Source organism: Centruroides sculpturatus, unplaced genomic scaffold (genome assembly GCF_000671375.1).
Source record: "Centruroides sculpturatus isolate CEXI.00-Female unplaced genomic scaffold, Cexi_2.0 scaffold129, whole genome shotgun sequence".
Classification (NCBI taxonomy): Eukaryota; Metazoa; Arthropoda; class Arachnida; order Scorpiones; family Buthidae; genus Centruroides; species Centruroides sculpturatus.
This window is the reverse complement of record NW_019384478.1, coordinates 893728-908769: the sequence shown is the minus strand read 5'-3', so window position 1 is coordinate 908769 and position 15042 is coordinate 893728. Positions and strand designations below refer to the sequence as shown.

General features: G+C 30.4%; 1 protein-coding gene across 1 annotated transcript in view; it reads left to right on the top strand.

Moving 5' to 3' along the window:
• Positions 1 to 15042, top strand: part of LOC111621375 (tRNA (cytosine(34)-C(5))-methyltransferase-like) — a 73126-nt gene that overhangs the window by 30419 nt on the left and 27665 nt on the right. The window contains exons 5-7 of the mRNA XM_023363485.1: positions 2359 to 2503; positions 10048 to 10284; positions 10907 to 11150. Of these exons, the coding sequence (XP_023219253.1) occupies positions 2359 to 2503; positions 10048 to 10284; positions 10907 to 11150 (626 nt within the window). The remainder of the gene's footprint in view (positions 1 to 2358; positions 2504 to 10047; positions 10285 to 10906; positions 11151 to 15042) is intronic.

Sequence of the window (15042 nt, the reverse complement as noted above, 5' to 3'; positions counted from 1 at the left end):
TTTTAAAAAAAAAAAAAAAAAAAAAAAATTGTAAATGCTAATAATAAGCAAAATCTTCATTAAGTCTGTCTCCACTCAAGATATGACACACAACCCCCTCCTTTATCTCTCTATCCCCTTGATCTTTAACCGCTATTTTTTTAATAGCATCAATCCCATCCCTGCAAAATTTGAGAAATTTTTGACAAAAAGCATGGAAGTTATTAAGTTTTAAAGAGGATGAACAAAATCTTGCCCCCCCCCACATTAACATCCATACATGTGCATTTCTGATGTTTCAAGATAACCCGAGTAAAAATTTTGGGGCACCATTTTTTGACCAATTGCAATATTTTCCCTCTGTTATATTAATAGCCCAGAAAGTAATTAAAAGGGTATCTAATTAAACATCTGTCCATGGATAAGCAGCCAGGAAAGTAAACATGATGGTGGAAACTGAAAGCCTGTATTCTTGTCTTTAGTTCAATAAATTGGAAGCATAGCAAGGATGCAATATATTCACATTCTTTATGTTTCAGTTGTAAAATCTAACAGAATTCTGAATTAACTAAATTTTGAAAAACGAAATATAGATACTGATTTTGAGACATTTATGGAAATATATTAAATTATTTTTATTATTAGCTGAAATTTTTAACTTATTTTAAAATTGTCAAACATTTTAATAGGAATAATAATTATAAAGTCTGTTATTAATATTACCTAAAAATATGTCAAAATATTATTAATAAAGGCAAACATTTAAAACATTTTTATTGTGATACAATATATAATTATGAAACATACAGATTTCAAGTTTGTATATCCATCATACAGTAAATAATTTTAGTACGTGTATCCCTTGTACAACACTGTTATGCTCTAACATGATTTGAAAATGGGGGCTATCCCCCATACAAGCAGCTTCCAGTTTCACTCTAACACAATTTTGGAAATCCTCTATACAAAATTTCACAATTTTCAAGTGTAAACTTCATTATTTGATATACTTCTTTTAAATTTAAGTAAGCACGTCTGTTATCTCAAATTTGCCCATGGTTTTTAGAATATTAAAATTTTCAAATTATTTTGTGCTTTTCATCAGGTTTTCTTTAATGAAAATTGATGGTGCAATTTTTTCTTCCTTGTTCTAACTTTCCTATCAACAAGGTGTCATTGTTGCTTTCAGACTTTAGCCTTTAAGACTGACATTGTGTTTTCTTTGTATAGATCAGAGGTGTCCAAACTTTTTGACGCAAGGGCCAGATTGGGAATTAAATACATTTGCAGCGGGCTACGTGAATATGTGAATTAAAAAGTCTCATCATGATTAAGGCAGCATTAAATTTTATTTTTTACAGTTAATTACAGATACACCAATACTAAACAAGCATGGCTAAATTATACATAATTAGAAAATTATTTCATGCAACTTTTAATGGGAATGATGAAACTGTGTTTTTTGCTGAAGAATTTCTTTAAAGTTGGGATTAAAATCTGAAACACCAATTATAAGCAATGATTGCAAATGATCATCCGATATATTTTNATTTATTAATAATTAGTGCACATTATAGTGATTTTATAATTTTTTTCCTATTGCATTGAGCTAAAATAAAAGAAAAAGTTACTCTTTAGTTAGTGTGTATTGCTAATTTTCAGACTTTTGTGTAAAAAGTGCTGTTCTATCTTTTCTGCTTTTAAAGATGAAACAATAATTTCATGTGATAAACAGAAGTCAAAACAAAACAGTAATCTATAATTTATTATATTAGATATGTTTTTAGATATCCTTGTTCAATATCAATTTCAATAGTGATTTGTTTTTTAAACAAATAGCTGCAATTAGGCTAGTGAATTGAAAATTTATAATCTGTTATGGGTTCCTATAACTTTGATTTTTATTCCTTGTTAAAATAAATAAAATACCATAGTTCCTTGAAAACTAGATTTACATTTTTTACAAAGAATTTTATTTTAGTCAGAATCTGTATGATGATTGAATTTAGTGAAAGGAGTTTTTCAGTTTTCTTTGTTTCATGCTGTTATATCTGAAACTATAAATAACAACTTCACAGAGTAATCTAGCTATATTATAAATCACTAGTAAATTATGATTCAAATGATTGTTCATATAGTAGTTAAGATTATATTTTGTTTTTCTATTGTTGTTTATTTTATATTCTTATTAGTTAGAAATTAAGGATATTTACTTAATCTTATCATCAATATATATATTATTCATCTGTTTCTAGGCATTCATTTCTTTAAATATAAAAAAATTGATTTATTGATTTAATTGAGTTTTAAAAAAATATATTATTTTAATTAAGCATTAAAAACTGTTTATAATTTAATTCCTGTTACTTTCATTTCTATTTTAGATGGTGTTGTTGTTGCAAATGATGTTGATAATAAACGCTGTTATATGTTAGTTCATCAAGCCAAACGTCTCCATAGTCCTTGTTTTATTATAACAAATCATGATGCTTCACAGATGCCTAATATAAAAATAAATAAGGTAAATTATATTTCAATACAATTATAATATTATAATATAATAGATTTTATGTAATAAGCAATATTTTGTCTGTAAAAGATATATATTGTGTAGTCATATTTATAATTTTGGTTATATAGTATTCTATTTGATAATTAAACTAGAAAATTTATTAAAATTGTCCAGAAATAAAATAATTTATAAAGCAATCTAGATTCAAATGCAGGATGTCCAAAAAATATTAGGTTAGAAAAAGATGGCATCAGCACTGCGGTGTACTATAAACCAGGATCTGTTTCGTCATACATCCCTGTGGGGTCATGCGATCCGGTTTCCTACAAGATGGCAGCATATAAAGCCTTAATCAGAAGAGCCTTCACACATTCTTCTAACATACAAGCTCATGATAAAGAGCTAGCATCTATACATTCATTTTCATTTCATTCATTTTTATTTACAATGTACTGTCAAGTACATTCCTGGCTCCGCATGGCGCATTACCAGGAGATAAACAATACAAATATGTTACAATATATATTCGTAGAGAAAATTAAATAACATTAAGTTGTAGTAATGGTAAAAAAAAACAAAACAAACAAAAAAAATAAAATAAAAATAAATAGATAAGATTGTTGAGGGACATTGATAGGACGATCACAATTTAACTATTAACATTTACATATAGAGTTATTATAATATAAATTTACTTTTGGTATTTAATAATATTTTTCGTGATTAATATATATTTAATTAATAAATATCTTGGTGATTGAGTACTTATAGATTAAGAAGGCAAACAGAAATAACTGTTTCAAGTCTCAAGAACATAATTCTCAGCCTGAGTAGTTAGAACGTGGATTGACGTATGTTTTTGCCGCTTCAAGATGGAATGAAGTTGGGCAACAACACATTCCTTAAGTAGGGTATCTTGAGCAAAGTATTATTAAAAGCAAATTATAGGTAACACATCACCTCTGTAACGCAGGACAATTCGAATGCACGTCTGAGCTATCACAAGATACCATTGGCACAGCACTTCCAGGCACTGCTAGCGTCTATACAGTGAGTTGCCGCAGAACATGATTACCGCAAACCTATATGTAAGATGATATAAAATTATAGCTGGATATATGTAGATAGCGTACGGCTGGTAGACCAACACATTGATAACCAACTGGAAGACATAGAATGGATCCCCATCACCTAAAATCCATATGTAAGATCTATATACGACAAAATTGCCAGGAAGTGCCAAATATGTATTGCTTACAGGAGGTGTCCCACTATTTTTAACATCTTAAGTAATGGGAAGGACCCTCCTAACCCCAGAAGAAGACCAGGAATCTATAGTGTCCCTTTGAGAGCTAATAGATTTAATAGGGATTAGTATATATAGGCTCTACTAAAAGATCCATAGGCATCAGAATGCAAGAACATAGGGTGGATAATCGTCATGGGAGAACCAGCACGGCCCTCGCAACATGTGTAACAGACCCGGACATAGTTGCCGACTTTAATAGGGCCAATCTTCTCCTCAGGGCACCTCCCAATGAACATCTCAAGTGGTTAGAGGCGATGCACATCTTTAAATCCTCTATCGAAACTATGTGCATAAATTTTAAAGAGGAGATGATTTTGTCGATGGCCTGGCAAGAGTTGATACACAGCACACTTTAGCCACTCGTTATATCCGAGCAGGCAGACTTGTCACGCATGCGTGACGTATAAGTTTAAAAGAACCATTCAAACTCAAGAACAAAGTTATTTGAAAAGGTTTTTTTAATCAAATTTACAAGCTAAAACTGTAGAGCCCAGAAGAGGTTTGAAAACGTTTGTTTTTGTACTTGTTAGGCAATCATACCACACCGTAAATTGGTTCAGTGTATGTGATTGTTATATAGGTGTGGTGAGTAGTTAATTTTCAAAAACTTACTGTTCAGTGAGAAATTTATAGTGACATTAAAGTCATACATACAGTATTGTATACAAGACCTGTAAGTTGTATGCAATACCATATGGTCAATTGGCCAACTGATACTGAATGAAGAACTTACAGGTCTTGTATGCAATACTGTATGTATGACTTTAATGTCATTACAAATTTCTCATTGCACAGTATGTTTTTAGACAACCCAAATGAGAAGTGAATAATAAGCATTTCTTCTAATGAGTAATGCATGGAAAGTTAAGATTAGGTCCTTTTGACAGTATCCAAACTAAAAGTGACTTCAAATAAATCAAGTTCATAAATTTAGTACCTACAGTATGGAAAATTAGAGAAGAACCATCATTCAATCTCCAATAGTAGAAGAATCATTAATGTAACATATTTATTTGTAATTCTGTCACAGATGAAACTGGATTAATTTTAATTNAACTAAAAGTGACTTCAAATAAATCAAGTTCATAAATTTAGTACCTACAGTATGGAAAATTAGAGAAGAACCATCATTCAATCTCCAATAGTAGAAGAATCATTAATGTAACATATTTATTTGTAATTCTGTCACAGATGAAACTGGATTAATTTTAATTTATTTATTTAAATTTTATTTCACAAATTTTAACAAAATATATTCTTACAAAAATAAACCTGTTACAATATATAATTGCATGTCAGTAGCTAATGTATGTAAAACTATATTGAACTTCTTTTAATTGCTCACAAGTAAAAGAGACATTAAGTATGTTATCACAAAAATTCAAAATTATAAAAAATAAAATATTTTAGGTGCTATTAGGGTTACAATTAGATCTTTGATATCTCTCAGAATATCTTGACATTTAAGCAATTGATTAATTCAAATACTATCTGCCTATTTTTTTTAATATATGTTCTTATTAATTTGCTCTTCATTATTTTTTTGTATTTTTTGTTTGACCATTGATTATTCTTTATTAAATTTTTAAATATTTGAAATTTTTAATTGTTTCCATCAATGGGCACTAAGAAACTCTTTTTAGCAAGCCCATTATGGATTTGGACTGGCCAACATAACTTTGATTTTTATTCCTTGTTAAAATAAATAAAATACCATAGTTCCTTGAAAACTAGATTTACATTTTTTACAAAGAATTTTATTTTAGTCAGAATCTGTATGATGATTGAATTTAGGGAAAGGAGTTTTTCAGTTTTCTTTGTTTCATGCTGTTATATCTGAAACTATAAATAACAACTTCACAGAGTAATCTAGCTATATTATAAATCACTAGTAAATTATGATTCAAATGATTGTTCATATAGTAGTTAAGATTATATTTTGTTTTTCTATTGTTGTTTATTTTATATTCTTATTAGTTAGAAATTAAGGATATTTACTTAATCTTATCATCAAAAAGAAAGGAGATNAATTTTTAAATATTTGAAATTTTTAATTGTTTCCATCAATGGGCACTAAGAAACTCTTTTTAGCAAGCCCATTATGGATTTGGACTGGCCAACAATTGGGTGGCTGGGTGGTGAGAGACAAGGCCTAAGATAACCTGGTGAATTATTCCCAAAAAATTCTTGAGATTTTTTTTGACCTGTCTAGATTTGATCCCTACTCCCCAGAGTGGTAGGATGCCAACTTAACTACATAATTTGCAATTATTTAATCAATATGTGTAAAGAAGTATTATAAATTGCGTCACAGATGTGAAAATATTGTGAAACAACACAAAACACTTGTATTGGCTATTGAAGATAGTTAATGGGAAAACCTCTAGTGATAATATATGTTAAATTTCATAAAAACCAATTGATTAATATAATGTATGTTAAAGTAGATTTCAACTTTTTTTTTTTTTGTTACTTTTTGCATCTCTAAAAGTTTTCAAATAAGATATTTTATAGTTGATGAATATCATAATACTATTATACAAACTAACTGAATAGATTACGGGAATTTTTTTAATTCATAAATTGCCTATCTAAATTATTAAATATCTGGAAATTTAAGAAATATTTCTGAATAACTTTCATATAATTTTTTTATTATGATTTTACTAATTATGCAAAAGAAAAATGAATTATAAGAATGTATCATTTGACATCTCTTACAGTATAAACAAAATGCATAAAAATGCACTTCAAGATTAAAAAGTTCAACAATTTTTTAGTCTTACGTATGTTTGGAACTTTAATTCATTAGCAATTTAAATGGCTAAAATACCATTCTTAGCATTATAGTAAAGAGTAGAATTATCAAAGAAAAAATTAATTTAAACTTTTTGGTAATCTAATAATCAAGTATATAGTCCCAAAAATATGCATTATGTTTTATGAAAATTGCACAGATTTTTAGTTTTTAAATTATTTTTTAAAACAACTTAAAATTCAGGACTTTAAATTAAATTAAAATAAATTTAAATTTTAGTTATTATATGATTTCAATTTTGAAATGATATATATTAATCCATATTTATCATCAGTAAATAGTAATTAAAATTTTTAACTCTAACAATCATATCCATAGATGGAACTTTTCAGCATCATTTTTTAACATTAATTACATTCTTGCCTGATAAACTTTACATTCTTATTAAAATGTGTTGCACTTTCATGATGCACTTGCATAGTCATAAAATAACATCAGAAATAAAAGTTACTGAAGAATTAAGTTACTAATGCACTTAAATTCATGAAAGCAAACGAATGAATTTTTAACAATATGTACAGCTTTAAAATAATTAGATGCATAACAGTTTTCTGTCTTATTATAGGAATTAAGCTTACAGTACCAAGAAACCATAAACTTTTCTGAAGTTATTCATTCATTTGACAAGAACCATAGCATAGCATTAATGGAAAAGAAAAAGTTTTAAGGTTAAGACAACAGCATTTATTTGGTGAAAGTTCAAAGATCGTGTTACGAAGGCAATTTGCCAACCACTTTAAAGTGTTAGAACATATTCGGTTTTCTTTTCATTTATGATGTAATTTATGATCTTAACAGCTTTCTGGTGGCTAAAATAATTTTTAATAAATAATTTATTGAGAAAAGCAAGAATGTTTGAAAAATTACAGCTACTCAATTACAAGGTAGAAAAATCACTATATTAATTTTTATTAGTCGATTAGATCATAAATGATGTTATAAATGCAAGAATACAAAATACATTTTTCACCCCTTGAAGTGTCTAGCAAATTGCCTTCCTAACTCAACATTTAAACTTTCATTGACGAAATTGACCTTTGTCCATTCTTCTGTTCATAATAACAGTTTCATTTTTCTTTTTCGTTACTCCCACTCAGGTAGTTTTTGATGAATTAATAAATAATCAACGTTTATGTTTTCTTGTAATTTTTATGTTCCATTTAATTAAAGTATCTTATAGCAATGGTCTCCAAAGTGTAATATGCAAAGTGATATTGTATGTATGTCCTGTCCGCAGTCTGTCTAAACTTACAGTCATCTTCCTGAAGAAGTAGGCCCATGATCACTTGTGGTCATATAATAATATTATAGGGGGTACAACTTATAATTATTTTCATCTTAGGGGTACGCAATCAAAAAAGTTTGGAGATCACTGTCCTATTCAATCTGTTTGCTATTTAGACTTCAATTAAAATGAGATTTTTACAGCTACACACGATATATTAACTATATATGCTATGTATACTTTTCAGTACATTCACATTCCTAATGCAAATTTGATGTTTTTGTAATCTGTCACATTCTTCACTGTATAATTAATGACTAGATTAAAATACAATATGACCGCTGGCATGTACAATACCTCTGAATAGCGGACACTTCTAAATAACAGACAAACTTCTCAGTTTTAACAGTGTCTGCTATTCAGATGTGATACTATATTATGTAATTTTACTATTATTATTAAAGTTTCTGTTATCAAAGCAAATTGATTGCTAAAAGAAATATTGTAATTTATTTAATGAAAACAATTGCTTATAAAATATTCAAACACCCAAACTTTAAGTAATTATCAGCTTGACCAATGGTTCCCAAATTTATTATGCCCATGGACTCCTTTTCAAAGCAAAAACCTGACTATGAACTGTACACAACTACATAATAGCAAAATTACAAACTTAATTTTGATGTCTTGAATGGTAAATGGTGACATAAATAAATAAAACATTTTGATATTTAAAGTAATATTTATTGAAATTACTAGCTAAAGCTTCTTGTTTTAAAAAAACAAGTATCGTATAGTGAAAACAAAAAAATGTATAATTTATTTATAATTGGTATTATTTTTGTAATATAATTTATAAATTACATTAAAAAAATATAAAATTAATAAGTTTTTTATTTTATCTATTGAATTTTCATTTAAAAAAAAAAACATTTTTTGATCAAAATAAATGAATTATTTATATATTTTTAGTCATTAAATAGTTTTTATAATTATGAAAAACAACCAATAATTACTGTTTTGGAAAGAAAAATAAATGTTTAAAATTCTATAAACAAACAAAATAAATTCTAAAATGTCATAATGTATGCAATAAATGAAGCGCAGAGCTCATATTCAAAATGGGCAAGCTTTAGTTAGTATTCCCACTATGCAATGCTTGTCATTACTTGTATTTTATGTACTTATCTATACTTATATTTTACTCAGGACATAAAAATGTTTACCAATTTATTTATTATTATTTATTTTTAACTTTCATAATAATGAAAATGGGTCACAATCATTTTATTTTTTATTAAACCTTTCGTGGACCTCCTGACGTTGTCCACACATCCCCAAATTAATTTTAATTTACCACAGATCCCCTCAGCGATTCTAAGTCTGTAGGAACCACTTTGGAAAACATTGAATTTGACTGACTTGGGAATTTTAATCCATCCTTTGATAGTTGTTTTTATATATTTTGACAATTTGGATTGTAAATGGAACATCTGTATTTCAGATACTTTATGAATTTTATATCCAGTTTCTTAATTCAAAATTTAATATTTTTAGAATAAAACTGCATTGACCTGATTGATTGACTCACTGACATGAAGCACTTGAGTTTCAGAAGCAGACTTCTCATACAAGAATGAAATAGTGCATTCAAAAGAGGACACTGATTAACATTAAACAAGAAAATCTGAAATTTCAAAAAGTCAGATATTTTAGACTTATAAGACTAGTTTCATCATTAAAGGCTTGCAGATTGATATGATGTGTCTTTCAATAATTAACTTAAGCATCAGCTACCTATTTTTAATATTTTATTAGTCATTTGCTCAGCATTATTTTCATTTTGTATTACTATAAGTTTTTCTTTATTAGATTTTTAAAATATTATTTATAATTATTTAATATAAATATAACTAATAATAATTTTTTAATTATTATAAATTGCAATACATCTGAGTATGTTACAAAGTAATATAAAATGNAATATACAGGCTTTTAAAGTCAATCATCATTAATTTTGAACTTTTACCAGCATTTACTCATTATATCTTAGGTTTTACCTCAGAGACATGGTAAATGTTGAAAAAATAGTCCCTGCTACTAACACTGCACGGCCACATTACATTGTTTGACATGTTAGAACGCACAGGTTAATTCTAATCCTGTTTGAGATTTCACTGTCTAAAAATTATTTATGAATCAAGATGAGTGTGAAACAGAGTTTTTATGAAATAATGGACAAGCTTGTGGCAAGCAAGAAAGATAATAACTTTTATCTCAATAGGGACAAATATGCAAAGTGTTTGGAGGAAGTAAAAGCTGCAAAGAACATGAAAAAAACTAGCTGTTCATTACAGGCGTATAAAGCATTACGACATTTTGACTGTAGGCAGCGAAAAAAAACTAATTGCACCTATGAAGGAGGAGAATGGAGAAATAAGGTAATACATTTGTTATGAGGACTTATTCAACATTCTTGAAGAAACGCATGTTGCTGTTGGCCACGGTGGAAGGACACAGATGCTTAAGGAATGTAGCTGCAAGTATAAAAATGTAACAGTTGAGGCTATTATGACATATTTGAAGCTATGTCAACCTTGCCAAAAGAAATAGAAGACTTTGAAAAAGAGCATTGTCATCAGACCTATACTTCACAGTGAAATGAACTCACACTGTCAGGTTGATCTAATAGATCTACAAACTATTCCAGATGGAAATTATAAATTCATTTTAGTTTACCAAGACCATCTTACCAAATTTGTGATCCTTCGTGCACTTCAAACTAAATGCGCCGTAGAAGTTGCATAACATCTTTTGGATATTTTCACCACTTTTGGAGTGCCGAGCATCCTTCATTCTGATAATGGTCAAGAATTCTGTAACCAAGTTATTGAGAGTTTATGCTCCATGTGGCCAAATGTAAAAATTGTACATGGAAAGGCAAGACATAACCAAAGTCAAGGATCAGTGGAGCGTGCTAATCAAGACATAGAAAATATTTTGAGCACGTGGATGGAAATCAATCAGTTATCGAAGTGGTCAGAGGGTTTAAAATTCATCCAGGTGACGAAAAACAGAGCATATCATGAGGGAATCAAATGTTTCCCCTACGAAGCAATGTTTGGTTGTCCAATGAAAATGGGCCTTGCAACTTCAGCAATCCCTAGTGATATGATTAGAGTTATAAGATCTGAAGAAGATTTAGAGAAGCTGTTGCATTCGCATGACAATACAAAACAAAAGAATGATGTTGAAAATGCAATCGAACAGGACAAGGAAGAAAGCATTGTTAAAAATGAGTCAGAAGGTGATATAGACAATAGCACTGTCAACTAAAATAACCACTTCACACCTAAGCGATAATTCCAGCAAATGAACAATAAAAATTTTAATGTTCAAACGTTTTCGGCCATCTTTCAGAGACCCTCGTAGGAAAAAATTTCATAGAACAGAAAAAACAGCTTAACCTAACAGTTTTCGAACATAGCTGTGTTCCAATTTTTTAACATTTAAACGATTTTTGAATACCAAGATCGTTCCATATTACAATGTATAAATAAAATATTTATAAATAAAGTTATAAATAAATATAATAAAAATAAATGGTGTTAATATATAAAATAATATATATGGTGGTGGTAATATATTCATTGTTAAAAGTTAGCCCGAAGTACAAACGATGTGCAATATGGAAAAATTGTTTCATTTAAAAATCATATTCGTGTTTTGTGGCTTTGTAAATAATACTTCCACAATTGTGGGACCGGAATATTGTCGGTGTTGATGCAACCTCCCTTCATGTCTGCTTTATAAATTTCAATAGCCTCCAACAAACGTAAGTCGTGTCAGTCAAACGCCCTGTGTAAAAGTGTAGCTTCATTCCAACAAGGAGAAACCCTGGGTTTGGTAGCATACTGGGCTAGTGCAGCATTATACTTCCCCTTGGATACATCATACTTGTGGTCCCGTACTCTAGCCTCGAGATCGATATGTGGACCCGATGTACATGTGTAGAATATGTAGCAGCCAACTGTGTGGAATACTGTCAAATGCTTTTCTGTAGTTTATATATGCCATATGTATGTTTCTATGTTGTTTGTGTAGAATGACTGAATCTATGAGTAACTGTTCTTTGCATCCCCTGTGATTTCTAAGGCAACCATTTTGTTGTTATGTAAGAATGTTGTGTTCTTCAATATGTTCTTCAATATTGCAATGCAGGATGTCAATAATTTGTAGTGTTGGAAGATGTAATTGATCTGGATTATGTGGGGTCCATGGTATTATTGTTTTTAGGTTTCATGTAGGTGATGTAAATTTTGTGGATTGATGATGATGTGTGTTAGGTGTTTAGCTAGTTCCTGGTGCAGTGATGTAAACTTTTTGTACCAGAAATTGTGAATGTTGAATGTTGTCTATACCAGCTGTCTTCCAGTTGTGTGTTCTGTTAATGGCCTAGTGGATGTCATGTATGTTTATTTTAGCACAGGGCATAGTTGGTATGTTGTGTGAGTTTTTGTTCTCCTCCTCGATCCAGTCCCGCATCAGTGTTGTATGCAACAGCACTGGACCAAAGAGACCAATAAGTTGTGAGTTCGTCTTCTGTTGATGTGCCACTGTGCTATGTATCAGTGTTTGTTTCGGTACTAATTTGTCTGTAAAAGAGTTTTTTGTTGTTTGTAAATAACCTGTTTTGTTGTTTTCATAGTGTATATATTTTGTATTGTTTGAGTCTACATGCTTCGGCTGCAAGTTTTTGTTTTAGTGTACAGTCAACCCCCCTATAATGTGCGTTCCTATAACGTAGCGAAAAAATTGTAGCAACATACGTATAAAGGAGCTCCTAAAACATCGTCGCCAACTCGTTTCGCGACAAGATTGATAGAATCTGGACCAATAGTGGATGAGCAGCCGAACTACTTTCCTCCGACCCTGCGCCACGCTACGGAGCGGCTAAATTGAGTTTGCTATCGTCTGTTTAGTATTATATATAAATTAGGTACTGTACATATAATTATATATTAATTATATATAAATTAGGTACTGTATATATAATTATATATTAACTTAATTTATTGTAACTTTATTATAATTATATATATGCTTTCTGCCGCCTGGCAACACGCTACGGAGATTTTAGGCTAGTAAGTTGAGTTTATTATCGTCTGTACAGTATGTAAATTAGGTACCGTAAGTCTAATACAGCACTAATTTTATACATTTCTTGTGAAAGAAACACTTCTTATTCAACGGCCATAAAAATTATTTATATTAATGATGTCTCCAAAGGTCAAGTTATTTTTCTGCGAAAAATTCATTATCAGAAATCGCTGCCACCATTTCGTGTGCTGTTCTGCAACGAAAACAAACTTTGAGCAACGGCATAGTTGAACGGTACACACTCGGTAAGTAATCCTATAATTTTTTGTTTATAGCATAGTTTATACGGATTATTCCCAAAAAATTATACGTGTTTTGGAAATGTTGAGTGGAATTAGTCTAGAATTGGTTAATTGTATAGAAGAAAACCTTTCAAACAGCATTAGTCCGTAAAGTTCACACCTATCGGGCTGCGATTGGCTCATGTATTTAATCATTCCTACAATGTAAAATTCGATTAACGTGGAACGTATCTAAGCGTTATAGGGGGGGTCTACTGTATTAATGTATTCTGTGATGTTTATGTTTTGTGTGTGTTTTGATTTTCTTGAAAACATTTTTCTTTAATTTGGGTGTTATGTTGTTTTTAGTGTATTATGTCAGCAGCTTAATTGCTGTCTAATGTCATTTATTTGTGTTTCTATTCTTCCAGACAGGCTTGTGATAGAATTGTGTTTTGTGTGTATCTATCTGTGATTGTATTTTCAGTCCACGGTGTGTCACTACTGTGACTGCCCCAGCATAAACTAATGTATGAATGCCTCAGAGTGTAGAATTTAAATGAATATAGTGTGGTAGTAAGTGAGTGTTTATATAATTTAGTGTTTTTCCTACTACCTTTGATGTGTTGATTTTTGGTATTCATGATCTTTGTGTGGGATCTGTACCAGTATATTTAGTGAGTGTTTCCTGAAATATAAATGAGAGTGTATTAAATCTGTGTTTATATTATCAGTGATGAATGAGGAAGTGTCTGTAGTATCATTAGTGGTAGTTATTGTGTGTGTGTTGTAACCAGTGCTTGTTGCTGAATTATCCTGACAGGTAATGTGATCTTCATCAATGCTAAATGTTTCTGTCTGTTGATGTATTTGATCAGCAACCTGTTGTTTGATAAATTCAAGTGTTGTTTGTGGGATAAGGTTGTTGTGTATAATTGTTCTTTTTTGATCAACAACCTTTTGTTCAGTGACAGTGAGGTGAGGGTATTGTTGTGTGAATCTGTGCTGTAGTGTAGTTGTTGTCTGTACACTGTCATGTTTGTTTCGAGTCTTGTGATGGTGTAATAAGTATAGATGATAAACTCATTCATTTCTATTGTCCATTTCATCCGTTGGCATGGTTTTCCAGCTTTTGTGGTCTGTGGGTGCATTACCACAGAAACACAAGGGCTAGGTTGGTTCCTCACTTCTGTTGAGGACATTGCAGTAGCCATGCTTGGGTTGGCACTGCTTTTGCCGCTGGTAAGCAAGGGAGACTCTGGTCTATTTTTTGAATGTGAGCCTCTGCCTAACCCACGAATGCGGACCTTGTTAATTGGGCAATGTCCAAGCCGGTATCATATTTAGATCTGGTTAATACCATGATAAAAATCTATATAGAATGTAGGTGTGGTCACTCTTAGCTTCATTTCTCCCCATAGACCTTACTGGCATGGGTGTCCTACAAGAAACTTCTGTTCCAGCCCACATTGCCCTATGGATCAGTAAAATTACTGGGCTCTCCCACCACTACCAGGTGGTGACCATGGGATAGTTATTATTATTATTGTGTTGGGTTTAGTGGGTAATACTCGGTTTAAACCGGTGGCTGTGTACTATGCCGGACCAGAGTCAAGGCATAGCAACCAAAACTAATTAAATAAGTATGTCAGTGTCAGTGTCTGTATTAAGGAATTTCCTAACGATATGACATGTATTCAATATAGTGGCCTTCTGTAGTGTGATGTATGTATTTCTATTCAATTGTAATGTTCCCAGGCTTTTGTGTAGTGTGTGTGGTATCACACCTGTACAGGAGAGAACAACAGGTACAATAAG